The 26,702-nt window shown below is 45.6% G+C and overlaps 3 protein-coding genes across 3 annotated transcripts in view; 2 read left to right on the forward strand and 1 right to left on the reverse strand.

Moving 5' to 3' along the window:
* LOC139549576 (protein CASP-like) overlaps nucleotides 1–5,102 on the reverse strand; it is a 265,164-nt gene extending 260,062 nt beyond the window's left edge. The window contains 1 exon segment of the mRNA XM_071360212.1: nucleotides 5,026–5,102. Within this exon segment, the coding sequence (XP_071216313.1) occupies nucleotides 5,026–5,088 (63 nt within the window). The 5' untranslated portion in view covers nucleotides 5,089–5,102.
* A 7,062-nt stretch (nucleotides 5,103–12,164) lies between these two features.
* On the forward strand, nucleotides 12,165–15,125 carry LOC139549577 (alpha-(1,3)-fucosyltransferase 4-like). Its single transcript, XM_071360213.1, has one exon. It carries the CDS (start codon nucleotides 13,677–13,679, stop codon nucleotides 14,814–14,816), a length of 1,140 nt encoding a protein of 379 aa, XP_071216314.1. The 5' UTR covers nucleotides 12,165–13,676; the 3' UTR covers nucleotides 14,817–15,125.
* A 949-nt stretch (nucleotides 15,126–16,074) lies between these two features.
* LOC139549690 (uncharacterized) lies at nucleotides 16,075–17,797 on the forward strand. Its single transcript, XM_071360353.1, has 2 exons — nucleotides 16,075–17,190; nucleotides 17,720–17,797. Exons 1-2 carry the CDS (start codon nucleotides 16,075–16,077, stop codon nucleotides 17,795–17,797), a joined length of 1,194 nt encoding a protein of 397 aa, XP_071216454.1.
* Nucleotides 17,798–26,702: the final 8,905 nt, after the last annotated feature.

Raw genomic sequence — 26,702 nt, forward strand, 5'->3', positions numbered from 1 at the left:
AACTATTGATGTCTGTTCGGTTGTGTTACTGTTACAGAATTTATGACAAAACACCTAATGTAACGCAGCAGCATACAGGAGAGTCTGTAAGTTGGAGAATTTTGTATTAAAAAAAAATCCCAAAACAGCTTTTTCCTGCAATCTAGAGCCATAATCATTATGCAATGTCAAAATATGTATATTTTTATGTATATTTAAACTTCTTGAGCCATCTATTCTCCTGACAGGTGGTTCTTTATTTCTTCTTAAAGAAACAAAATATGATTCTCTGAATCTCTGCTAAAAATCTGGGTAAAAGACTTAAAGGAATACGAGACTTCTTCAGTACATTTAGTTATTGCTTGTTTTTGTAGTCTACCACCTAAGATACTTAGACAAGATGGTTGCTATAACTTGATTGATAGCCTGAAATGGCTTCTTGGTAGTTAGTGGGAGTTGGGAACCTAACTAGGCTAGCTAAAGCCAACTTCATAAAATTGCTAGGCAATTTGAAGGGGGGCAGGTGCCCATGTGAGGGGGGCAGGTGCCCATGTGAGGGGGGCAGGTGCCCATGTGCGGGGGGCAGGTGCCCATGTGCGGGGGGCAGGTGCCCATGTGAGGGGGGCAGGTGCCCATGTGCGGGGGGCAGGTGCCCATGTGCGGGGGGCAGGTGCCCATGTGCGGGGGGCAGGTGCCCATGTGCGGGGGGCAGGTGCCCATGTGAGGGGGGCAGGTGCCCATGTGCGGGGGGCAGGTGCCCATGTGCGGGGGGCAGGTGCCCATGTGCGGGGGGCAGGTGCCCATGTGAGGGGGGCAGGTGCCCATGTGAGGGGGGCAGGTGCCCATGTGAGGGGGGCAGGTGCCCATGTGAGGGGGGCAGGTGCCCATGTGAGGGGGGCAGGTGCCCATGTGAGGGGGGCAGGTGCCCATGTGAGGGGGGCAGGTGCCCATGTGAGGGGGGCAGGTGCCCATGTGAGGGGGGCAGGTGCCCATGTGAGGGGGGCAGGTGCCCATGTGAGGGGGGCAGGTGCCCATGTGAGGGGGGCAGGTGCCCATGTGAGGGGGGCAGGTGCCCATGTGCGGGGGGCAGGTGCCCATGTGAGGGGGGCAGGTGCCCATGTGAGGGCAGGTGCCCATGTGAGGGGGGCAGGTGCCCATGTGAGGGGGGCAGGTGCCCATGTGCGGGGGGCAGGTGGGCATGACGTCTCTGGCAGAATCCACCACTATGAGCACCAGCTTCTGGTCAGAGAGGGAGGCGGCTACAAACTTTGCAAACAACTGACAAGCCTGAGTACAGACAGACAGACTGTTCTGAGAACACACAGCTCTGACTGGTTCTAACCTCCAGACAGACTGTTCTGAGAACACACAGCTCTGACTGGTTCTAACCTCCAGACAGACTGTTCTGAGAACACACAGCTCTGACTGGTTCTAACCTCCAGACAGACTGTTCTGAGAACACACAGCTCTGACTGGTTCTAACCTCCAGACAGACTGTTCTGAGAACACACAGCTCTGACTGGTTCTAACCTCCAGACAGACTGTTCTGAGAACACACAGCTCTGACTGGTTCTAACCTCCAGACAGACTGTTCTGAGAACACACAGCTCTGGCTGGTTCCTATCATCCAGACAGACTGTTCTGAGAACACACAGCTCTGACTGGTTCCTATCATCCAGACAGACTGTTCTGAGAACACACAGCTCTGACTGGTTCTAACCTCCAGACAGACTGTTCTGAGAACACACATCTCTGACTGGTTCTAACCTCCAGACAGACTGTTCTGAGAACACACATCTCTGACTGGTTCTAACCTCCAGACAGACAGACTGTTCTGAGAACACACATCTCTGACTGGTTCCTATCATCCAGACAGACAGACTGTTCTGAGAACACACATCTCTGGCTGGTTCCTATCATCCAGACAGACAGACTGTTCTGAGAACACACATCTCTGACTGGTTCCTATCATCCAGACAGACAGACTGTTCTGAGAACACACAGCTCTGACTGGTTCTAACCTCCAGACAGACTGTTCTGAGAACACACAGCTCCGGCTGGTTCTAACCTCCAGACAGACTGTTCTGAGAACACACAGCTCCGGCTGGTTCCTATCATCCAGACAGACTGTTCTGAGAACACACAGCTCCGACTGGTTCTAACCTCCAGACAGACTGTTCTGAGAACACACAGCTCTGACTGGTTCTAACCTCCAGACAGACTGTTCTGAGAACACACAGCTCTGACTGGTTCTAACCTCCAGACAGACTGTTCTGAGAACACACAGCTCCGGCTGGTTCCTATCATCCAGACAGACTGTTCTGAGAACACACATCTCTGACTGGTTCTAACCTCCAGACAGACTGTTCTGAGAACACACAGTTCTGACTGGTTCCTATCATCCAGACAGACTGTTCTGAGAACACACAGCTCTGACTGGTTCTAACCTCCAGACAGACTGTTCTGAGAACACACAGTTCTGACTGGTTCCTATCATCCAGACAGACTGTTCTGAGAACACACATCTCTGACTGGTTCTAACCTCCAGACAGACTGTTCTGAGAACACACAGCTCTGACTGGTTCTAACCTCCAGACAGACTGTTCTGAGAACACACATCTCTGACTGGTTCTAACCTCCAGACAGACTGTTCTGAGAACACACAGCTCTGACTGGTTCTATCATCCAGACAGACTGTTCTGAGAACACACAGCTCTGACTGGTTCCTATCATCCAGACAGACTGTTCTGAGAACACACAGCTCCGTCTGGTTCTAACCTCCAGACAGACTGTTCTGAGAACACACAGCTCTGACTGGTTCTAACCTCCAGACAGACTGTTCTGAGAACACACATCTCTGACTGGTTCTAACCTCCAGACAGACTGTTCTGAGAACACACAGCTCTGACTGGTTCTAACCTCCAGACAGACTGTTCTGAGAACACAGAGCTCTGACTGGTTCCTATCATCCAGACAGACTGTTCTGAGAACACACAGCTCTGACTGGTTCTAACCTCCAGACAGACTGTTCTGAGAACACACAGCTCCGACTGGTTCCTATCATCCAGACAGACTGTTCTGAGAACACACAGCTCTGGCTGGTTCCTATCATCCAGACAGACTGTTCTGAGAACACACATCTCTGACTGGTTCCTATCATCCAGACAGACTGTTCTGAGAACACACAGCTCTGACTGGTTCCTATCATCCAGACAGACTGTTCTGAGAACACACATCTCTGACTGGTTCCTATCATCCAGACAGACTGTTCTGAGAACACACAGCTCTGACTGGTTCCTATCATCCAGACAGACTGTTCTGAGAACACACAGCTCTGACTGGTTCTATCATCCAGATAAGCCTACTGGCCTCTGAGCCACACACACCCAGATTCACTGTCCTGACTAACAGCTTCTGATGGGCCTTTGCCATAATTACCCAGGGCCTTATCACAAACGTATGTGATGCATATTTCATGTCCTGGCTGTGCACTGCACTGTATGAAAAAACAGATCCTAGACAAAATGTAGACACTCCACTTCAAAGAGGAGGGGGAAAAAGGAGGGAGAGAGGGAGGGTGGGTGCACATTACTAAAATAATTTCATCTGTAGATGAATCACAGGCAACATCAGAAATGATCAAATACATTTTGATAAATGAAGATGAGCCTTGATTATAGAGCATGAGTGAAGCATAGTCTGCATGTGGCCAAGCACAGATTTAGACTACAACCCATATTGAACGTGATAAGTATATGTCTCACCATTTTTCTCCCCTACTATAAAATCGGCTGTTTTTTTCCCCTCCCAACATGGTACATTTCCACCTACAACCAAATTGAGAACCTACCTGACTAAAAATAATGAAATGTTATGCCACAAATATAACGTTGATTGCTAGTAAGCAGGCCAAAATGTGGCACTTGTCTGGCATACAAATACAATTTCCTACACTAATGTTTTCGTGTTCGTTAAAAATGTAATATAATACAAGATGAGAAGATCACTTAAAGGGTTTAGCCAGCTGCTGCCTGGATGGAACTGCTGTGCTGTTGCCACGCACGCTACAACTTCTGGGATTCGACAACAACACAAGTTATCTTTAGCTGTTAGCAAAAACAACTAGTTAGTTAGGCTAGTTATCAAATCGGTCACATACACATGGTTAGCAGATGTTATTGCGAGTGTAGCGAAATGCTTGTGCTTCTAGTTCCCGACAGTGCAGTAATATCTAACAAGTAATCTAACAATTCCACAACAACTACCTAATACACACAAATCTAAAGGGATGGAATAAGAATATATAAGTATATGGAGCAATGACAGAGCGGCATAGGCAAGATGCAATAGATGGAATAAAATAAAGTATATACGTATGAGATGTGTAATGCAAGATATGTAAACATTATTAAGTGGCATTATTAAAGTGGCCAATGATTTCAAGTCTGTATGTAGACAGCAGTCTGCCTCTCTGTGTTAGCGATGGCTGTTTTAACATGTTCATCACTAAAAATGCACCGAATGTGTTCAAATCTATTGGGCTACAAAGTTACTGTCAAACTCAAACGTGTCGACGCGTTTGTGTCTGATCTGACAGCCGGAGAAGTCATCACTGATCACAGCGTTAGCATCGTAGACGAACTTAATGGATTTTTTATCCAAAGACCAACAGTCCAAGCTAACAAGCAGTTAGCTGGCTAGCTACTTCATGCTAAAAAAAAAGTTGACAAGGAGACATGCGTGTATTTCTGGGGGATATTATGGTCTGTTCCGGACTCAGAAATGTGGTTTTATGCGGTAACGACGTTACCCCCACGCCATCACCAGGGCGCCAGACGATCGATGGGAATTGAACAAAGAGGATCAATTTCCGATCAGCGAGAAAACCACTTTGATCAATACGAGAAGAGGTCTGTCTCTCTACAAGCGGATCGAAATACCTACAGAATAGCCATTTCGAACCTAAAACATATCGTTCCATGCAGCAAACTTGGCAAAAATATTGAAATGATACAAAGCAACTCAAATGAGGGAAAAAAAACTGACCTGCAGTAGTTGTAAATCAAAGCGCTTCCAATATTGAAACATTGATCCCGCATTGGCCGCCATCTTGAGGCATATTGAGACGGAATGAGAAGCTGACAGAGAGAGCGAGGGTTGGAGTTCAGTGGATACCCAGAAAACACGGAGTGGAGCTATCGAACAGTCCGTTCGCTTATTAAACAGTGGTGAGGAATGGACTTTATTGAACGGGAACCTACTGTATTGAATACTGCCAAAGAGTATAATGGGTGCTGGCAATTTTCTAGATGGTAAAATATGGACTGGAGTTCTACATGGCCCGTGAACTGACGCTCTTAAATTAGTATATTGTTTGATTTTCACTCAGAAAACACATGCTTACATGTTTTACTTATACATCATTGGTTTTTATATATTTTAATGACAACTTTTAACCATTTATCCAAAGATTTTTACGATTGTCATAACTTTTCTTTAGGCTGTGCTTATCATTACAATTAGTAATAGCAGTACACACACCAAATTAGGACCCATTGGCAGTCGTAATCATTCACACTGTAAGCATTGCATTGTTGACTTAAAAGTCCAGTGAAGTCCACTTTTCCCTCCTATGTTTTGTATTACATTGTACAACAGCTGATGAAACTAATACTGTAAAAGTGTGAGAAAAAAAAAATGGGTCAGTCTTATTTCCTGATAGTTTCTGCTTGAACACACAATCTACACAGGACCTTCCAATCGGCAGCTTTTGCATGGGTGGAGTTGGTGACATCACCAGGCGGTAAATTAGTTAATAGACCAATAACAAAGGGAGATAAACCTCTCTGCCAATAACAGCTCTTTTTCAGTTTCCCACTGGAACCACTTCCAGAAAGTCATAACAAAGTTATTGCAGTGAGAAATATGGTACTTTCAATACAACTGCAAACTCTGGAGAGAAAAAAAACTAGGTCAAATCATGATGCCAGTGATCCTCTAGTCAGAAAGTCTGGAATCTGGAAAGATTCCAGAGTTTCTGAGTTGGAATGACGATTTAGCTAAAAATAGCAACAACAAAAAAAACGATTTGTTTCTTTTTGACCGTTTTTAATGTACAACTATTACAGTAAGGTACTTAAATGTTCCCCAGAAATGATTTGATATTGAGATAAAAACAGCTGCATTAGGCCTTTAAAGTGTTGCATTGTTTTGAATGGGTTTTACTTTTTATCAACCAGAGCCCTGATTGCGTTTTTCCAATTGAGTTATTTGTGTTTAATCCACCCGACAGACTGCCCTTTAGGCTAACGAGGATTTTAATGGCCTCTTTGTGTGCCTGGCTTTTAGGCTGTCAAATTACATTTCATAGCTTTTTTTTGTATTCTAATCATAGACATTTTATTATTTCACAGCCAAGATATAGTGCCCCTTCAATTACATTTGGAGCTGTTTTTTTAAATTTAATAAATACTTCACTTCATCATTGATTACACGGTTAAAGCTATTTTGAACAGTTTTTTATATTCTAAGTGAGGGCGTTCAGGGCTGATACGTAGTTTCATACTTGACTTAAGGCCATAATTCAGGGAGAAGAGCGCTTCCTCACGTGGTGTTGTATTTCTGTCTGTCGACTTAGACTTGTCCTAGGTAGGGTATGATGCACCCCAATCCAACCAGAAAGACCGGTTTGAGAGAACACTTAAAGGCTTATGAATTTCTATTGTTATTCTTGACTTCCCTCAAAGGAGTCACAGGAATGGGGAACTCGGTTGTTTGTGTGGTGAGGTCAGATGATACGAAGAATATTGTATTTTTTTTAGCTTTTGGATGTGATCTGCTGATGCGCCATTTAGAATTGTACTTTTAGCAAGCAGTTTAGGTACATCTGATCTGAATTCCATGGCTGAAAGAGGCCGTCAGCCATATCTCCTTTCCAGACAGAGTGTGCCGTTGAAACAAACAGATATTCTGGCTCTCACCCACAACCTCTCGCCACTCTCTCACTTTCTCTCCTCATTAACTAAGCCTGTGAGGGCGGATGCTCAGAGCAGGCCCGGTCGTGGTTGTGGGGGAGAGGCAGACATGGATGTGTGGCCCTGGGGGGGGGGGGGGGGGGGGGCTGAGGTTGAGATCCCCACTACATACAGACACTCTTATCCAGAGCGACTTACAGGAGCAATTATGGTTAAGTGCCTAGTCAGCTCAGGGATTCGAACCAGCAACCTTTCAGTTACTGGCCCAACGCTCTTAACTGCTAGGTTATCTGCCGCCCCACTAATCACGTCAGACAGCTAGGGAAGGCTGGACAAGATCATCATCACCCGGCAAGCGGAGTGAATCGCCGGAACGGCACTTTCACATGACCTTTGATCCCAGGGGTCACCTCTGATGTCAAGATCAAGGTCAGGGGTCAGCGAGGGCCTCAGTGACCAGTGCACTCTCAGAGCTCTCTCTCTCTCTCTCTCTCTCTCTCTCTCACTCTCTCTCTCTGGGGCCTCCCTGGAAAGAATTGAGACATCCCATCCCCTGGGAGAGAGGGAGAAAAAAGAGAACAGAATAGAAAGAGAAAATCGATAAAGATGAGTTAAGAGCCTGGGGCCCATCCTGAGGAGTGTGTGTTATCACAGGGAGAAAAAGGCCTAAACACACACACACACGAACTGACAGACAAACACATTGACATGACATGTCCTCTTATCTTCATCTGTAGGACAGGCAGACGAGCAAAAATAAACAAGGGCACAGCAGAGAGCTGGCCTCAGTCTCCTTTAATATACTGCATCTCTACTGGTAGTGTCTAGTTGGTTAGTCTTCTCTGTAATGTAAAACAACACAGCAGAGTCGCTGGCCTCAGTCTCCTGTAATATACTGCATCTCTACTGGTAGTGTCTAGTTGGTTAGTCTTCTCTGTAATGTAACACAACACAGCAGAGAGCTGGCCTCAGTCTCCTGTAATATACTGCATCTCTACTGGTAGTGTCTAGTTGGTTAGTCTTCTCTGTAATGTAAAACAACACAGCAGAGAGCTGGCCTCAGTCTCCTGTAATATACTGCATCTCTACTGGTAGTGTCTAGTTGGTTAGTCTTCTCTGTAATGTAACACAACACAGCAGAGAGCTGGCCTCAGTCTCCTGTAATATACTGCATCTCTACTGGTAGTGTCTAGTTGGTTAGTCTTCTCTGTAATGTAAAACAACACAGCAGAGAGCTGGCCTCAGTCTCCTGTAATATACTGCATCTCTACTGGTAGTGTCTAGTTGGTTAGTCTTCTCTGTAATGTAACACAACACAGCAGAGAGCTGGCCTCAGTCTCCTGTAATATACTGCATCTCTACTGGTAGTGTCTAGTTGGTTAGTCTTCTCTGTAATGTAACACAACACAGCAGAGAGCTGGCCTCAGTCTCCTGTAATATACTGCATCTCTACTGGTAGTGTCTAGTTGGTTAGTCTTCTCTGTAATGTAAAACAACACAGCAGAGAGCTGGCCTCAGTCTCCTGTAATATACTGCATCTCTACTGGTAGTGTCTAGTTGGTTAGTCTTCTCTGTAATGTAAAACAACACAGCAGAGAGCTGGCCTCAGTCTCCTGTAATATACTGCATCTCTACTGGTAGTGTCTAGTTGGTTAGTCTTCTCTGTAATGTAACACAACACAGCAGAGAGCTGGCCTCAGTCTCCTGTAATATACTGCATCTCTACTGGTAGTGTCTAGTTGGTTAGTCTTCTCTGTAATGTAACACAACACAGCAGAGAGCTGGCCTCAGTCTCCTGTAATATACTGCATCTCTACTGGTAGTGTCTAGTTGGTTAGTCTTCTCTGTAATGTAAAACAACACAGCAGAGAGCTGGCCTCAGTCTCCTGTAATATACTGCATCTCTACTGGTAGTGTCTAGTTGGTTAGTCTTCTCTGTAATGTAAAACAACACAGCAGAGAGCTGGCCTCAGTCTCCTGTAATATACTGCATCTCTACTGGTAGTGTCTAGTTGGTTAGTCTTCTCTGTAATGTAACACAACACAGCAGAGAGCTGGCCTCAGTCTCCTGTAATATACTGCATCTCTACTGGTAGTGTCTAGTTGGTTAGTCTTCTCTGTAATGTAAAACAACACAGCAGAGAGCTGGCCTCAGTCTCCTGTAATATACTGCATCTCTACTGGTAGTGTCTAGTTGGTTAGTCTTCTCTGTAATGTAAAACAACACAGCAGAGAGCTGGCCTCGGTCTCCTGTAATATACTGCATCTCTACTGGTAGTGTCTAGTTGGTTAGTCTTCTCTGTAATGTAACACAACACAGCAGAGAGCTGGCCTCAGTCTCCTGTAATATACTGCATCTCTACTGGTAGTGTCTAGTTGGTTAGTCTTCTGTCAATACTTTAATGGATTATTGACTGTACCAGCACTAACCAATCAGATCTATGTTAGCAGGAAACCCGTTTATCTTCACTCCAACATGGTGTTCAGTCAGTGTTCTAAATCGTTTCATGCAAAACTCTTCCTTGTATGTATGAACAAAAATAATTGTCTGTAAATAGAACTGTTCACATGAAAGAATAGTTAAATAATGCAGAGAGAGGGAGTACACGGCTCCTTATGGGACATGGGAAGTACTATTGACTGGGCTGCTAGCTGTCTCTCTCAGAGGGGGGGGGGGGGGGGGGGGGGTATGGACTAGATGTCGGGAATGGATTGGGGAGTCCACTGGAGACATTCTGCATCTGGCTTCCTCCTCTCATTGTGTGCATGTGTGTGTGTGTGTCTTCTCAAACAACGGGACAGAACAGTGAGACTGTCTGTACAGTCTGTACACCCTGACAGGTCTATAGAGAGAGTTAGTCTCGCTGGTAGGTTGTTTTTCTAGCACAGTCCTCTACAAGAACACAAAGCTCACATCTCAAATCTCACACCGTTTTCAATCTCTCTCTCTCTCTCTCTCTTTTAAGTTATTCATTAATTTAAATAAAACATGGCTTCTCTGGAGGCCAGGCAATTTTAAGAAGACTGAAGTGCATTATGAGTGGGCTTATGCCTTTTAAAACAAGCACCCGGATAAAAGCCTTGAGATATTTGATTGGTTTTAATATGAAGACACTTTATTCACCTTGATGTGTGTTGTATGTGTTCTGTTTAGGTGTATGTTCTCCTGTTCCTAAATACCTCGGAAATACCAAAAGCAATTGATGAGGCCTAGAAGTAAACGACTGCAATACTGGGCGAATAGTGCCCCCTGGTGGATTGTATGGAAAATCAGCATCGCAAGAGGAAAGTAGCCTGCCTACTCTTGCCATAACATGCAAACTTCAGGCCATCGTGCGCATGTTGATTTCTCCCCACGCTGAAAACTGCTGTATCAGTCCGCTAATACAGGAGTAGCAAAGGTTTAGTGCACTACTTTTGTGAGAGAAAAACAATGTTTTCCGTGCTGCAGAGGGCTATATCGATCAACTAATACAGGTAAAGCCGGACTGCTCATTAGGCAGCCGCCTATGGCGCAGATTGAAGAGGGTGGCATTTTCTGAGCTAAACTGACCAAGACAGCACATAAAACCTCATAATTCTGCCCTTAAAACAATGACAATTTCTCTCAACCAGTGGCATATGGGTTTTTTAAGCTGTGCCGACTTTGTCAAAGGCAGGGGCGCAAAATATTTCGCTTGTCCATTCCCAGCGGCCTCTTCGGGTGCTGTTGGATAGACGCATTACTGCTGTGCTCTACCAACGTTCCGTCAAGAAGATAATGTAACATAAATCATGTATCAGATTTAGGAAACGGTAGAAAGGATGTGTACTTTTCTGTAGCCTACAGGCTGGATGAGACGGACACTTTTTACATCATGCAGGTTTCTCCGATCAAAAAGCCTAATCTAAATTGCGCAATATCAAATAGAAAAAAACGAGCTGTCACTTTAACAAACAACATATCCTAAAAACAGGACAGGTCAAAATAAAATGGACAATATGGAATGGACAATCACAACTGTTGTCCAGGAGTTTCGCCCCATTGTCATGATCAGTGGTTTCAAGTTTGTATCCGTCAATTTTTGACAAGGTGATCATAGCGAAAAAGAAAATACTTCTGCATTTCCCGCTGTGTAAACACATTGAAAATAGGCATTCATAAAATTCAATTTCGGGCGGCAATGGTAGACTACACCCCAGTAAACACGAGCCAAAGTCTTTTGAAGATCTATTTGTTATTTTGTCCGGAAGTCGTTGTTTTGTGTTTTACAAACGGTAGGCTTACCACATAGATGGGTATTCATACAATTCAATTTCAGACAACACTGTAGGCTACACCTCTGTGAGCACAGACCAACACCGATGTCTCATTTTGGTGCAGTTCCTGACCGGCCTTTCCACATCCACGGACATTGGTTTTTGGTCCGGTCCGGTCCGGACCAAATCTGAACCGGTCATAGACATCTATGTTTGGTTAAGATTTGGTGTGGTCCAGGCCGTCCTTGATTTCAATGTCCACAGACATAGATTTTTGTTCTGTTCCGGACCAAATCTGAAACGGTTGGTTCAGATTTTGTTCGGTTGATTTGGCCCAAACATAGACATATATAAATTACATATTTTCAACTTTCATACAGAACCGAAAATGAACCTAATTTCAACTTCCGGAAAATACTGTAACAACCGTTCGAGAATGCTTTTGTGGCACAGTCGATAGCGCGCTGGACTTCGGGCTAGAAGGTCGAGGGTTCGAGACCTGCTCCCTGCGGTTTCATTACTATACGTATTTTTCAACGTCCAGAAAATATGTATTTTAAACTTACAGAAAATAACTTTTCATCTTTCATTCAGAACCTAACTTCAACGTCTGGAAAATAAGCATTTTAGACCAACTTAATTTAGCTTACTGAGACTTCTAGTTTTGCGGGGGTGGCAATAGTTTTGTTTCTCCTAGGGCAGCATAATGGCCGGGACCAGCCCTGAATACAGGAGTAGTAAAGGTCCAGTGCACTGCTTTTGTGAAGATTATTTCATTTTATATATTTTTTTATTCCGATTTTTCAGGGGGTGCTGTAGGATGCAGCACCCCCTGAAAAATAACCCCTGAATTAAAAAATATATAAAATGAAATAATCTTCACAAAAGCAGTGCACTGGACCTTTACTACTCCTGTATTCAGGGCTGGTCCCGGCCATTATGCTGCCCTACTTTCCGCAGCTATGTTTGGGTTTGTGTTAAACCAAATCTTGTGCCCTATACTTGTCTATCCAATGCATGTAAACAACTAGCTACTATCCATAGCTTGCCCATGCCATAGCAACCATCGATTTCAGAGGTTTCAAAAGAACAGAAAGGAACGATATAAACCGTAGATTTTTTGTTGCTGTACCGAACCAGTTCAGAACTTTATTTTGCTAGTCGGGAACAGTGGAATGGAACGAAAAAAATGATGTTTCTTTTCAGAACGAAGCGATTGGAAAATAACCCCTGGTCCAAGCACAGTATAGGCCATTTTTTCTCCTAAATTATGTCTATCTATGTTGTTCACTCTGAAACGTACAGTTTCACTTTGCCTGAGCCTGTGCCTCCCTGTTCTATGGATTCTACCAAGAGGTCTGGATTTTAACCACGGTTGTTGGTCCAAGCAGTATCTTTGGGCTACATAGCAGCCCTCGCCCTGCAGGACAGCATGTTTACTCTCGCTGTCCTGAAAGAGCCTCTCAGGGCTACAAAGACCCCATTCACCGGTAACAGGAAGTCGCATGCTGCCTGCCACGTCAAGTATTTTGCGCAGAACGGTGTATCCGTTTGCTCATGCATTCAAAACTAGTCTACACATTATCCAGTGGCAGAGATCCTTATCTGTCCTGACAGAGCAGAGACAAAGGAACTTGATGTTTACCTGAGAATGGGCCGACTGGTTTTTCTCACAGCAGAGGGATAAAGAAGGAGGACCGTAACTTTTCTCCTTGGAATCCCAGGTGAAAGACATCCGTTATTCTGAGTTCTAGACTACACCAGGTGAATGGAGAGATTGGTTATTCTGAGTTCTAGACTACACCAGGTGAATGGAGAGATTGGTTATTCTGAGTTCTAGACTACACCAGGTGAATGGAGAGATTGGTTATTCTGAGTTCTAGACTACACCGGGTGAATGGAGAGATCGGTTATTCTGAGTTCTAGACTACACCAGGTGAATGGAGAGAACAGTTATTCTGAGTTCTAGACTACACCAGGTGAATGGAGAGAACAGTTATTCTGAGTTCTAGACTACACCGGGTGAATGGAGAGAACGGTTATTCTGAGTTCTAGACTACACCAGGTGAATGGAGAGAACGGTTATTCTGAGTTCTAGACTACACCAGGTGAATGGAGAGATCGGTTATTCTGAGTTCTAGACTACACCAGGTGAAAGACATCCGTTATTCTGAGTTCTAGACTACACCAGGTGAATGGAGAGAACGGTTATTCTGAGTTCTAGACTACACCGGGTGAATTGAGAGATCGGTTATTCTGAGTTCTAGACTACACCAGGTGAATGGAGAGATCGGTTATTCTGAGTTCTAGACTACACCAGGTGAATGGAGAGAACGGTTATTCTGAGTTCTAGACTACACCAGGTGAATGGAGAGGAGAATGTGACAGAGAGGTGGACATTACATTTCTAGAACTTCTGGAGTTAACGGAAGAGGGTGCTGGATAACTTAATGGAAATAAGGACTGGACGTTTGACTGTATTTCATGGAGATAACTCAGTGGCTTACCCAGTGGGTAACAGGGGGTCGTTCTACCTCTCCCAGAGCTGCTAAGAGCCCCAGTCTGCACCGAGTCAAAACACGTAGAGTGATTGTTCTGAGAACGTCATGTTTCGCTGCTCTCGGCGGTGCTCTCTTTTTCCTCCTCGGAGTGTGTTTGCTCAATCTCCCGGAGCCGCGAGAGCAACCCTTCCCTCTGACTGAAGGTGAACCCAGAGATGTCACCCTTCTTCTGTGGACGCACCCCTTCGGCCATTACCGTAGACTGCCGGACTGTGAGGCGCGCTTTGGAATCCGTGGGTGCGTACTGACCGACGACCGGCGCATGTACCCTGGGGCTGACGCCATCATCATGCACCACCGTGAGATAACGACCAACGCCACGGCGCTCCCGTCAGACCCACGACCCCGTGGCCAGAAGTGGATCTGGATGAATTTTGAGTCCCCGTCTAACACTCGTGGCCTGCGGCGGTTCGAGGGCGTGTTCAACCTCACCATGACCTACCGTGCAGATTCAGACATATTCCTTCCTTACGGCTACCTGGTGCCCCGCCTTCGACCTCACGCCAACGCCCCCACACACACACGCCCCAGACGGCCCCACCTACTGGCCTGGGTCATCAGTAACTGGTCGGAGTCGCAGGCCCGCGTGGCGTATTACCGTCGGCTGGTTAACTACATTGCGGTGGATGTGTTTGGGCGTGCAGGTGTGCCACTGCCAGAGGACAGCACTGTGGTGCGCACGATGAGGCGCTTCCTGTTTTATCTGGCGTTGGAGAACTCCCAGCACACCGACTACATCACCGAGAAGCTCTGGAACTCCTTACTGGCTGGGGCCGTTCCTGTAGTTCTCGGGCCGCCGCGGGAAAACTACGAACGCTTCCTCCCCCCTGAGGCCTTTATCCATGTGGACGACTTCCCCTCTCCCCGCCTGCTCGCCCAATACCTGTTGCTGCTACGCCGGAGCCCCGCCCTCCTGCAGAGACACCTGGCCTGGAGGAGGAGCTACAGCGTACACCTGACCGCCTTCTGGGCGGAGCATTACTGCATAGCGTGTCGCGCCGTGCGGAACCACAGACTCCGGACTGACACCATCACCAACCTTCAGCGCTGGTTTGAGTCCTGACCTATGACTGCTTTCTGACCTTCTGATATGTGAACATGATTGGTCAGATATCTAGGCCACAGCCCAGTCTGTAGCAGGGACTCCGTAGGAACTGTCTTTAACAACATCTAGCAAAACGTGGTTCACGGGAATTCACTTTTTGTAACGTCATTGAACTGTGATTCACTTGGTCTGTTATAGTTATTTGTATTAGTCAGGGTTCAGTCGTGTGTGTGTGTGTGTGTGTGTGTGTGTGTGTGTGTGTTGGTTTGACAGCTGCTTTTGGAAGCATTCCTAAAACTAATGGACGGGGCAGTGGGATGGGTTAAGCTACCCCCCCCCCCCCCCCCAGCTAACCCCCCCCCCCCCCCCCAGCTAACCCTCATGGCCACCATGCTAACCCACCCCCCCCACCCCCAGCTAACCCTCATGGCCACCATGCTAACCCCCCCCCTCAGCTAACCCTCATGGCCACCATGCTAACCCCCCCCCCCAGCTAACCCTCATGGCCACCGTGCTAACCCCTCCCCCCCCCCAGCTAACCCTCATGGCCACCATGCTAACCCCCCCCCCCTCAGCTAACCCTCATGGCCACCATGCTAACCCCCCCCCAGCTAACCCTCATGGCCACCGTGCTAACCCCCCCCCCCCCAGCTAACCCTCATGGCCACCATGCTAACCCCCCCCCCCCAGCTAACCTTCATGGCCACCATGCTAACCCTCCCCCCAGCTAACCCTCATGGCCACCGTGCTAACCACCCCCCCCAGCTAACCCTCATGGCCACCATGCTAACCCTCATGGCCACCATGCTAACCCCCCCCCCCCCCCCAGCTAACCCTCATGGCCACCATGCTAACCCTCATGGCCACCATGCTAACCCTCATGGCCACCATGCTAACCCTCATGGCCACCATGCTAACCCTATATTTACCTCTATTTCTTTCTGTTGTCTGTCTGATTTGATTCAGTTGTTTCAGTCCAAGATATTTCAGAGTTTAAAATAAATACATTTTTCACTACATGTGACAATTCTAATGTATACAATTGTAATAAATTAAACTTGATCTTGACTTGCCCGAAGCAAGTTTTGTCTCTAAACTAGTCGCTCTTATATAACGCCAGGCATAATGGTGGCGGTACCTTGTCTTCAAACACAGGCCTGTAGTTGATTAAGGCTGGCTTCTGAACCCTGCTGTGTCCCACGGTCTGGACTGTGCAACACTGGCTCTGGTAATCCCCTCTGTGTGATGAGTCTAGTCTCTTTTATCATCTGTCTTTATGTTTCTGAAGGAGGCTAGGAAGAGTTTGAAGGAGGCTAGGAAGAGTCTGAAGGAGGCTAGGAAGAGTTTGAAGGAGGCTAGGAAGAGTTTGAAGGAGGCTAGGAAGAGTCTGACGGAGGCTAGGAAGAGTCTGAAGGAGGCTAGGAAGAGTTTGAAGGAAGCTAGGAAGAGTCTGAAGGAGGCTAAGAAGAGTCTGAAAGAGGCTAGGAAGAGTCTGAAGGAGGCTAGGAAGAGTCTGAAGGAGGCTAGGAAGAGTTTGAAGGAGGCTAGGAAGAGTTTGAAGGAGGCTAGGAAGAGTTTGAAGGAGGCTAGGAAGAGTCTGAAGGAGGCTAGGAAGAGTTTGAAGGAGGCTAGGAAGAGTCTGAAGGAGGCTAAGAAGAGTCTGAAAGAGGCTAGGAAGAGTCTGAAGGAGGCTAGGAAGAGTCTGAAGGAGGCTAGGAAGAGTCTGAAGGAGGCTAGGAAGAGTTTGAAGGAGGCTAGGAAGAGTTTGAAGGAGGCTAGGAAGAGTCTGAAGGAGGCTAGGAAGAGTTTGAAGGAGGCTAGGAAGAGTTTGAAGGAGGCTAGGAAGAGTCTGAAGGAGGCTAAGAAGAGTCTGAAAGAGGCTAGGAAGAGTCTGAAGGAGGCTAGGAAGAGTCTGAAGGAGGCTAGGAAGAGTTTGAAGGAGGCTAGGAAGAGTTTGAAGGAGGCTAGGAAGAGTCTGAAGGAGGCTAGGAAGAGTCTGAAGGAGGCTAGGAAGAGTTTGAAGGAGGCTAGGAAGAGTCTGAAGGAGGCTAAGAAGAGTCTGAAAGAGGCTAGGAAGAGTCTGAAGGAGGCTAGGAAGAGTCTGAAGGAGGCTAGGAAGAGTTTGAAGGAGGCTAGGAAGAGTTTGAAGGAGGCTAGGAAGAGTTTGAAGGAGGCTAGGAAGAGTTTGAAGGAGGCTAGGAAGAGTCTGAAAGAGGCTAGGAAGAGTCTGAAGGAGGCTAGGAAGAGTCTGAAGGAGGCTAGGAAGAGTCTGAAGGAGGCTAGGAAGAGTCTGAAGGAGGCTAGGAAGAGTCTGAAGGAGGCTAGGAAGAGTCTGAAGGAGGCTAGGAAGAGTCTGAAGGAGGCTAGGAAGAAGAAAGGAGCCAGCTTCAATGTGTTCAGCATGTTTAAGCAGAGCCAGATTCAGGAATTCAAACAGTGGTTTTGGTTCAGGAATTCAAACAGTGGTTTTGGTTCAGGGATTCAAACAGTGTTTTTGGTTCAGGGATTCAAACAGTGTTTTTGGTTCAGGGATTCAAACAGTGTTTTTGGTTCAGGGATTCAAACAGTGTTTTTGGTTCAGAGATTCAAACAGTGTTTTTGGTTCAGAGATTCAAACAGTGTTTTTGGTTCCTTAAAACAAGGACCATTATGACAAGTTGGGATATTTTGCAAAGTCCACAAAAGGACTATTTTAGGTTTAGGGTTACAATTAGGGTTAGGAGTTAGGGCTAGGAGTTAGGAGTTAAGTTTAGGGTTAGGAGTTAGGGTTAGGTTTAGGAGTTAGGGTTAGGTTTAGGAGTTAGGGTTAGGAGTTAGGGTTAGGTTTAGGAGTTAGGGTTAGGAGTTAGGATAGCAAAACAAACGTGTATGTACGTGTTCTCGAGTCAGTTGTCTCATTCTGACCTGTGTTCCAACCCCAGGCCTTCACCATTATGGACCAGCACATATTAATTGACAAGAGTGACCTGAGGGAGGCTGCAGTATGTAACGATGAGTGACCTGAGGGAGGCTGCAGTATGTAACGATGAGTGACCTGAGGGAGGCTGCAGTATGTAACGATGAGTGGCTTGAGGGAGGCTGCAGTATGTAACGATGAGTGACTTGAGGGAGGCTGCAGTATGTAACGATGAGTGACCTGAGGGAGGATGCAGTATGTAACGATGAGTGGCCTGAGGGAGGCTGCAGTATGTAACGATGAGTGGCCTGAGGGAGGCTGCAGTATGTAACGATGAGTGACTTGAGGGAGGCTGCAGTATGTAATGATGAGTGACCTGAGGGAGGCTGCAGTATGTAACGATGAGTGACTTGAGGGAGGCTGCAGTATGTAACGATGAGTGACCTGAGGGAGGCTGCAGTATGTAACGATCTGTCTGAGTCAGAGGAGATTCCTTCTCACCGGATCCTCTAATTCAGGTATGCTCAACCAGGGGTACGCACAATGCCTTCGGGGGTACGCCAAATAAAAATGTGATTCACTTTTTTTTTTTTTATATTGTATGCAAATCTTAACATTTCAAAAAATTACATTTATATTTTCCAATGGGGCTATACATTTGATGTTTTTTTCTCGCCTGAGTAGCCTCGTTTCACTGCCAAAAATACAATCAAACCATCTAGTGTTCAGCTAAATAACAACACAATGTCAAATACAGGTAGCCTAGTCAAATAATTAACATCCAATCACATTAACCGTTACTCTCTCGCTGGAAACCTTTACTCTTGTGCAGACATTTAGAAACAAAACATGACAATTTGAAAAATAAGCCACGGGAGTTTTTGGAGCGAGATTAAAAGATGACTTTTGAGTAGTAAGACAAGTATAAAAGCAACAGATACCATTAATAAGAAGGGGCTAGAAGCATCTTATGTGGTGAGCTACCGAGTGGCTAGGACAGGCAAGCCCCATACTATAGTGGAGGACTTCATTCTTCCTGCTGCCGCAGATATGGCTGGGACAATGCTGGGGGAAAAGGCCCCAAAAAAAGATACAGACAATGGCTTCATCAAACAACATTGTTTCACGACGCATCAGTGACATGGCAGGAGATGTTTTGAAACAATTACTGCTTCGCATACCAGTGAATTCTATGCATTACAGCTGGATCATTACAGCTGGATGAGTCAACAGACGTGGCGAGCCTGGCAAAGCTCCTGGTATACAGTGAGGGAAAAAAGTATTTGATCCCCTGCTGATTTTGTACGTTTGCCCTCTGACAAAGAAATGATCAGTCTATAATTTTAATGGTAGGTTTATTTGAACAGTGAGAGACAGAATATCAACAAAAAAATCCAGAAAAACGCATGTCAAAAATGTTATGAATTGATTTGCATTTTAATGAGGGAAATAAGTATTTGACCCCTCTGCAAAACATGACTTAGTACTTGGTGGCAAAACCCTTGTTGGCAATCACAGAGGTCAGACGTTTCTTGTAGTTGGCCACCAGGTTTGCACACATCTCAGGAGGGATTTTGTCCCACTCCTCTTTGCAGATCTTCTTCAAGTCATTAAGGTTTCGAGGCTGACGTTTGGCAACTCGAACCTTCAGCTCCCTACACAGATTTTCTATGGGATTAAGGTCTGGAGACTGGCTAGGTCACTCCAGGACCTTAATGTGCTTCTTCTTGAGCCACTCCTTTGTTGCCTTGGCCGTGTGTTTTGGGTCATTGTCATGCTGGAATACCCATCCACGACCCATTTTCAATACCCTGGCTGAGGGAAGGAGGTTTTCACCCAAGATTTGACGGTACATGGCCCCGTCCATCGTCCCTTTGATGCGGTGAAGTTGTCCTGTCCCTTTAGCAGAAAAACACCCCAAAAGCATAATGTTTCCACCTCCATGTTTGACGGTGGGGATGGTTTCTTGGGGTCATAGGCAGCATTCCTCCTCCTCCAAACACGGCAAGTTGGGTTGATGCCAAAGAACTCCATTTTGGTCTCATCTGACCACAACACGTTCACCCAGTTGTCCTCTGAATCATTCAGATGTTCATTGGCAAACTTCAGACGGGCATGTATATGTGCTTTCTTGAGCAGGGGGACCTTGCGGGCGCTGCAGGATTTCAGTCCTTCACGGCATAGTGTGTTACCAATTGTTTTCTTGATGACTATGGTCCCAGCTGCCTTGAGATCATTGACAAGATCCTCCTGTGTAGTTCTGGGCTGATTCCTCACCGTTCTCATGATCATTGCAACTCCACGAGGTGAGATCTTGCATGGAGCCCCAGGCTGAGGGAGATTGACAGTTCTTTTGTGTTTCTTCCATTTGCGAATAATCACAGAAACTGTTGTCACCTTCTCACCAAGCTGCTTGGCGATGGTCTTGTAGCCCATTCCAGCCTTGTGTAGGTCTACAATCTTGTCCCTGACATCCTTGGAGAGCTCTTTGGTCTTGGCCATGGTGGAGAGTTTGGAATCTGATTGATTGATTGCTTCTGTGGACAGGTATCTTTTATACAGGTAAGAAACTGAGATTAGGAGCACTCCCTTTAAGAGTGTGCTCCTAATCTCCGTTCGTTACCTGTATGAAAGACACCTGGGAGCCAGAAATCTTTCTGATTGAGAGGGGGTCAAATACTTATTTCCCTCATTAAAATGCAAATCAATTTATAACATTTTTGACATGCATTTTTCTGGATATTTTTGTTGGTATTCTGTCTCTCACTGTTCAAATAAACCTACCATTAAAATTATAGACTGATAATTTTTTTGTCAGTGGGCAAACGTACAAAATCAGCAGGGGATCAAATACTTTTTTCCCTCACTGTATGTTAGTTACGTTTATGGTTTCAATTAAGGAATACATCTTCTTCTGCAAACCACTGGAAACCAGGACAACATGAGAGGATATTTTTAAAGTACTGGACAGCTTTGTGACATCAAATGGACTTTGGTGGTCAAGATGTGTTGGTATCTGTACTGATGGAGCAAAAGCCATGGCAGGGAGACATAGTGGAGTGATAACGCGCGTGCAAGCAGTTGCTCCCGAAGCCACTTGGGTACACTGCAGCATCCACCGAGAGGCTCTTGCTGCCAAGGGAATGCCTGACAGCTTGAAAGACGTTTTGGACACTATAGTGAAAATGGTTAACTTTGTTAAAGCAAGGCCCCTGAACTCTTGTGTATTTTCTGCGTTATGTAATGATATGGGCAGCGACCATGTAACGCATTTACAACATACAGAAGTGCGCTGGTTATCAAGAGGCAAAGTATTGACACGTTTTTTTAAAATTGAGAGACGAGCTTAAAGTTTTCTTTACTGACCATAATTTTCACTTGTCTGACCGCTTGCAGGATGATGAGTTTCTCACACGACTGGCCTATCTGGGTGATGTTTTTTCTCGCCTGAATGATCTGAATCTAGGATTACAGGGACTCTCCGCAACTATATTCAATGTGCGGGAAAAAACTGAGGCTATGATTAAGAAGTTGGAGCTCTTTTCTGTCTGCATTAACAAGGACAGCACACAGGTCTTTCCATCATTGTATGATTTCTTGTGTGTAAATGAACTCAAGCTTACGGACAATGTCAAATGTGATATAGCGAAGCACCTGAGTGAGTTGGGTGAGCAATTACGCAGGTACTTTCCCGAAACGGACGACATGAACTGGATTTGTTATCCCTTTCATGCCCTGCCTCCAGTCCCCTTACCGATATCTGAACAAGAGAGCCTCATCAAAATTGCAACAAGCGGTTCTGCAAAAATTGAATTTATTCAAAAGCCACTTGCCAGATTTCTGGATAGGGCTGCGCTCAGAGTATCCTGCCTTGGCAAATCGCACTGTTAAGACACTGATGCCCTTTGCAACCACGTACCTATGTGAGAGTGGATTCTCGGCCCTCGCTAGCATGAAAACTAAATACAGGCACAGACTGTGTGTGGAAAATGATTTAAGACTGAGACTCTCTCCAATACAACCCAACATTGCAGAGTTATGTGCCTCCTTTCCAGCTCACCTTTCTCATTAACCTGTGGTGAGTTATTCACTATTATCGATGAACAAATAAGGTTTTATATGTAAGATGGCTAAATAAAAAGCAAAATCATTGATTATTATTATATTATTACTTGTGCCCTGGTCCTATAAGAGCTCTTTGTTACTTCCCACGAGCCGGGTTGTGACAAAAACTCACACTCATTCTTATGTTTTAATAAAGGTATCGTATAGTGTGTGTGTGTGGCAGGCTTACAATGATGGCAAAAAACAACATTTGAGAGTGAGCTGACCCTGGTGCTAGAGGGGGTACAGCTGGAGGTTGAATGTTTGAAGAGGTACGCGACTATAAAAAGTTTGCCACTGCTCTAAACGAATGGTATTCCACAGAGCCTTTTCTCACTGCTGATTTCACTAGTGTTTTCCTTGCAACAGGGCCATTCCTCACGGATGCCCATGGCTAAATACTGTACATAGTAATCTAATTATAGTAGCACCAGATTTTCTCTTTATCCCTCAGCAGAGTGGAGGGTAAAAAGTATTTCTACTGAACGTCAAGAGATGAAAGATGTTAACACAATCACTGTGAAATCGGTTACATTTTTTAGAACCATATTGACTTAGTGAACCACAACCATCAAATTCATTTATAAAGCCCTTTTTACATCAGCCAATGTCACAAAGTGCTGTACAGAAACCCAGTCTAAAACCACAAACTGCAAGCAATGCAGATGTAGAAGCACGGTGGCTAGGAAAAACTCCCTAGAAAGGCAGGAAGCTAGGAAGAAACCTAGAGACGAACCAGGCTCTGAGGGTTGGCCAGTCCTCTTCTGGCTGTGCCGGGTGGAGATTATAACAGAACATGGCCAAGATGTTCAAAATGTTCATACGAGGACCAGTAGGGTCAAATAATTATCACATTGGTTGTAGAGTATCAAGTATCAAGGTAAGACCCAAGTGCAGACTGTGTGAAGTAACAATGTTAATTGTAACAACGGGCAGGCAAACGACGGGTCAAGGCAGGCAGGGGTCGATAATCCAGAGTAGGACGGCAATGCAGGCTCAGGGACAGGCAGAGTGGTCAGGACAGGCAAGGGTCAAAAACCGGGAGGACGAGAAAAAGAGAGGCTGACAGGACAAACGCTGGTTGGCTTGAACAAACAAGACGAATTGGCACAGACAGACAGAAAACACGGGTATAAATACCCAGGGGATAAGTGGGGAAGATGGGCGACACCTGGAGGGGGTGGAGACAAGCACATGGACAGGTGAAAACAGATCAGGGCGTGACAGCATAGAATGCAACAGGTCACCTCAGGAATAAATGTCAGTTGGCTTTTCGTAGCCGATCATTCAGCGTTAGAGACAGCATGTGCGGTACTATACAACACTATTCACAAAAATCTTCCTGTATTTTATGCTTTTTAGTTATCTCCCTCTCTCCTTCTTTAGTTGTCTCCTTCTTTAGTTATCGCCCTCTCTCCTTTAGTTATCTCCCTCTCCTTTTCTCCTTCTTTAGTTATCTCCCTCTCTCCTTTTCACCTTCTTTAGTTGTCTCCCTCTCTCCTTCTTTAGTTATCGCCCTCTCTCCTTTAGTTATCTCCCTCTCTCCTTTTCACCTTCTTTAGTTATCTCCCTCTCTCCTATAGTTATCTCCCTCTCTAATTTTCTCCTTCTTTAGTTATCTCCCTTTCTCCTTTTCGCCTTCTTTAGTTATCTCCCTCTCTCCTTTTCACCTTCTTTAGTTGTGTCCCTCTCTCCTTCTTTAGTTATCGCCCTCTCTCCTTTAGTTATCTCCCTCTCTCCTTATCTCCTTCAGTTGTCTCCCTCTCTCCTTCTTTAGTTGTCTCCCTCTTTCCTTCTTTAGTTATCGCCCTCTCTCCTTTAGTTATCTCCCTCTCCTTTTCTCCTTCTTTAGTTATCTCCCTCTCTCCTTTTCACCTTCTTTAGTTGTCTCCCTCTCTCCTTCTTTAGTTATCGCCCTCTCTCCTTTAGTTATCTCCCTCTCTCCTTTTCACCTTCTTTAGTTATCTCCCTCTCTCCTATAGTTATCTCCCTCTCTAATTTTCTCCTTCTTTAGTTATCTCCCTTTCTCCTTTTCGCCTTCTTTAGTTATCTCCCTCTCTCCTTTTCACCTTCTTTAGTTGTGTCCCTCTCTCCTTCTTTAGTTATCGCCCTCTCTCCTTCTTTAGTTATCTCCCGCTCTCCTTTAGTTATCTCCCTCTCTCCTTATCTCCTTCAGTTGTCTCCCTCTCTCCTTCTTTAGTTGTCTCTCTCTCCTTCTTTAGTTGTCTCTCTCTCCTTCTTTAGTTGTCTCCATGTATCCTTTTTTAGTTTCTCCCTTTTTCCTTTTCGCCTTCTTTAGTTATCTCCCTCTCTCCTTCTTTAGTTATCTCCCTCTCTCCTTCTTTAGTTGTCTACCTCTCTCCTTTAGTTATATCCCTCTCTCCTTATCTGCTTCAGTTGTCTCCCTCTCTCCTTCTTTAGTTGTCACTCTCTCCTTCTTTCATTATCTCCCTATCTCCTTCTCTCCTTATCTCCTTTAGTTGTCTCCTCTCCTTCTTTAGTTCTCTCCCTCTCTCCTTATCTCATTTAGTTGTCGCCCTCTCTCCTTCTCTAGTTGTCTCCCTCTCTCTTTTAGTTGTCTCCCTCTCTCCTTCTCTAGTTGTCTCCCTCTCTCCTTTAGTTGTCTCCCTCTCTCCTTATCTGCTTCAGTTGTCTCCCTCTCTCCTTCTTTAGTTGTCACTCTCTCCTTCTTTCATTATCTCCCTATCTCATTCTCTCCTTTTCTCCTTTAGTTGTCTCCTCTCCTTCTTTAGTTGTCTCCCTCTCTCCTTCTTTAGTTGTCACTCTCTCCTTCTTTCATTATCTCCCTATCTCCTTCTCTCCTTCTCTCCTTTAGTTGTCTCCTCTCCTTCTTTAGTTGTCTCCCTCTCTCCCTCTCTCCTTATCTCCTTTAGTTATATCCCTCTCTCCTTATCTGCTTCAGTTGTCTCCCTCTCTCCTTCTTTAGTTGTCACTCTCTCCTTCTTTCATTATCTCCCTATCTCCTTCTCTCCTTATCTCCTTTAGTTGTCTCCTCTCCTTCTTTAGTTCTCTCCCTCTCTCCTTATCTCATTTAGTTGTCTCCCTCTCTCCTTCTCTAGTTGTCTCCCTCTCTCCTTTAGTTGTCTCCCTCTCTCCTTTAGTTGTCTCCCTCTCTCCTTTAGTTATCTCCCGCTCTCCTTCTCTCCTTCTCTAGTTAACTCCCTCTACCCTTCTCTAGTTGTCTCCCTCTCTCCTTTAGTTGTCTCCCTCTCTCCTTATCTCCTTTAGTTGTCTCCCTCTCTCCTTTAGTTATCTCCCGCTCTCCTTCTCTCCTTCTCTAGTTGACTCCCTCTCTCCTTCTCTAGTTGTCTCCCTCTCTCCTTTAGTTGTCTCCCTCTCTCCTTAACTCCTTTAGTTGTCTGCCTATCTCCTTTAGTTGTCTCCCTATCTCCTTTAGTTGTCTCCCTCTCTCCTTATCTCCTTTAGTTGTCTCCCTCTCTCCTTTATCTCCTTTAGTTGTCTCCCTCTCTCCTTCTCTAGTTGTCTCCCTCTCTCCTTCTCTCCTTCTCTAGTTGTCTCCCTCTCTCCTTTAGTTGTCTCCCTACCTCCTTTAGTTGTCTCCTTCTCTCCTTCTCTCCTTCTTTAGTTGTCTCCCTCTACCGTTCTCTAGTTGTTTCCCTCTCTCTTTCATTTCCTCTGTTGAACACAATGCCTACATACATTTCTATAGGGAAATGTTCATGTTTCATACATCAAAGGCATGAGAAAATATATGAAACAACCGAACCCCAAGACAAATAAACGGAGCTGGGTTCCCATGGCAGCGGGCGGGGAGAGGTAATCTGATGGCTGGTTTCTCATGGTTGTGTCCCGCTGCCCCATGGACCTCCACTCCAGACCTCTGATGGCTCCTGTGTTTGCAATAATCCATCTTCCTGTCAGATTTGAAACAAATAAAAGAAAGAGAATATCACCCACTGTCTGCCTCCCTCATTCCCAACTGTCCAGCAAACAAGCTATCATGCTGTGTACTGAGCCAACACATGGACCACAGGCCCACTGTGTGTGTGTGTGTGTGTGTGTGTGTGTGTGTGTGTGTGTGTGTGTGTGTGTGTGTGTGTGTGTGTGTGTGTGTGTGTGTGTGTGTGTGTGTGTGTGTGTGTGTGTGTGTGTGTGTGTGTGTGTGTGTGTGTGTGTGTGTGTGTGTGTGTGTGTGTGTGTGTGTGTGTGTGTGTGTGTGTGTGCAGTGCATGTTCAGTCACTGTGGTGTAGACACGTCTGATCTCATTAGTGATCAAAAGGACTGCAGCTGTTTCCCAAGTGGCCTGCTAGTCTCATGTTAACGTGCCTCAGTTCACTAGTCTCAGTTCACTAGTCTCATATCAACGTGCCTCAGTTCAGTCTCTTATCAAGTGCCTCAGTTCACTAGTCTCATATCAACGTACCTCAGTTCACTAGTCTCTTATCAACATGCCTCAGTTCACTAGTCTCAGTTCACTAGTCTCATATCAACGTGCCTCAGTTCACTAGTCTCTTATCAACGTGCCTCAGTTCACTAGTCTCTTATCAACGTACCTCAGTTCACTAGTCTCATATCAACGTGCCTCAGTTCACTAGTCTCATATCAACGTACCTCAGTTCACTAGTCTCTTATCAACATGCCTCAGTTCACTAGTCTCATATCAACGTACCTCAGTTCACTAGTCTCAGTTCACTAGTCTCTTATCAACATGCCTCAGTTCACTAGTCTCTTATCAACGTGCCTCAGTTCACTAGTCTCTTATCAACATGCCTCAGTTCACTAGTCTCAGTTCACTAGTCTCTTATCAACATGCCTCAGTTCACTAGTCTCTTATCAACGTGCCTCAGTTCACTAGTCTCTTATCAACATGCCTCAGTTCACTAGTCTCAGTTCACTAGTCTCTTATCAATGTGCCTCAGTT

The sequence above is a fragment of the Salvelinus alpinus genome, chromosome 22, assembly GCF_045679555.1.
Source record: "Salvelinus alpinus chromosome 22, SLU_Salpinus.1, whole genome shotgun sequence".
Classification (NCBI taxonomy): Eukaryota; Metazoa; Chordata; class Actinopteri; order Salmoniformes; family Salmonidae; genus Salvelinus; species Salvelinus alpinus.

Coding starts and splice junctions, on each gene's coding strand:
- LOC139549577 (XM_071360213.1), top strand. CDS start 13,677: ATGGAGATAACTCAGTGGCTTACCCAGTGGGTAACAGGGGGTCGTTCT.
- LOC139549690 (XM_071360353.1), top strand. CDS start 16,075: ATGTTTCTGAAGGAGGCTAGGAAGAGTTTGAAGGAGGCTAGGAAGAGT. Junction 17,191..17,719: donor AGAAAGGAGCCAGCTTCAAT/GTGTTCAGCATG, acceptor TTCCAACCCCAG/GCCTTCACCATTATGGACCA.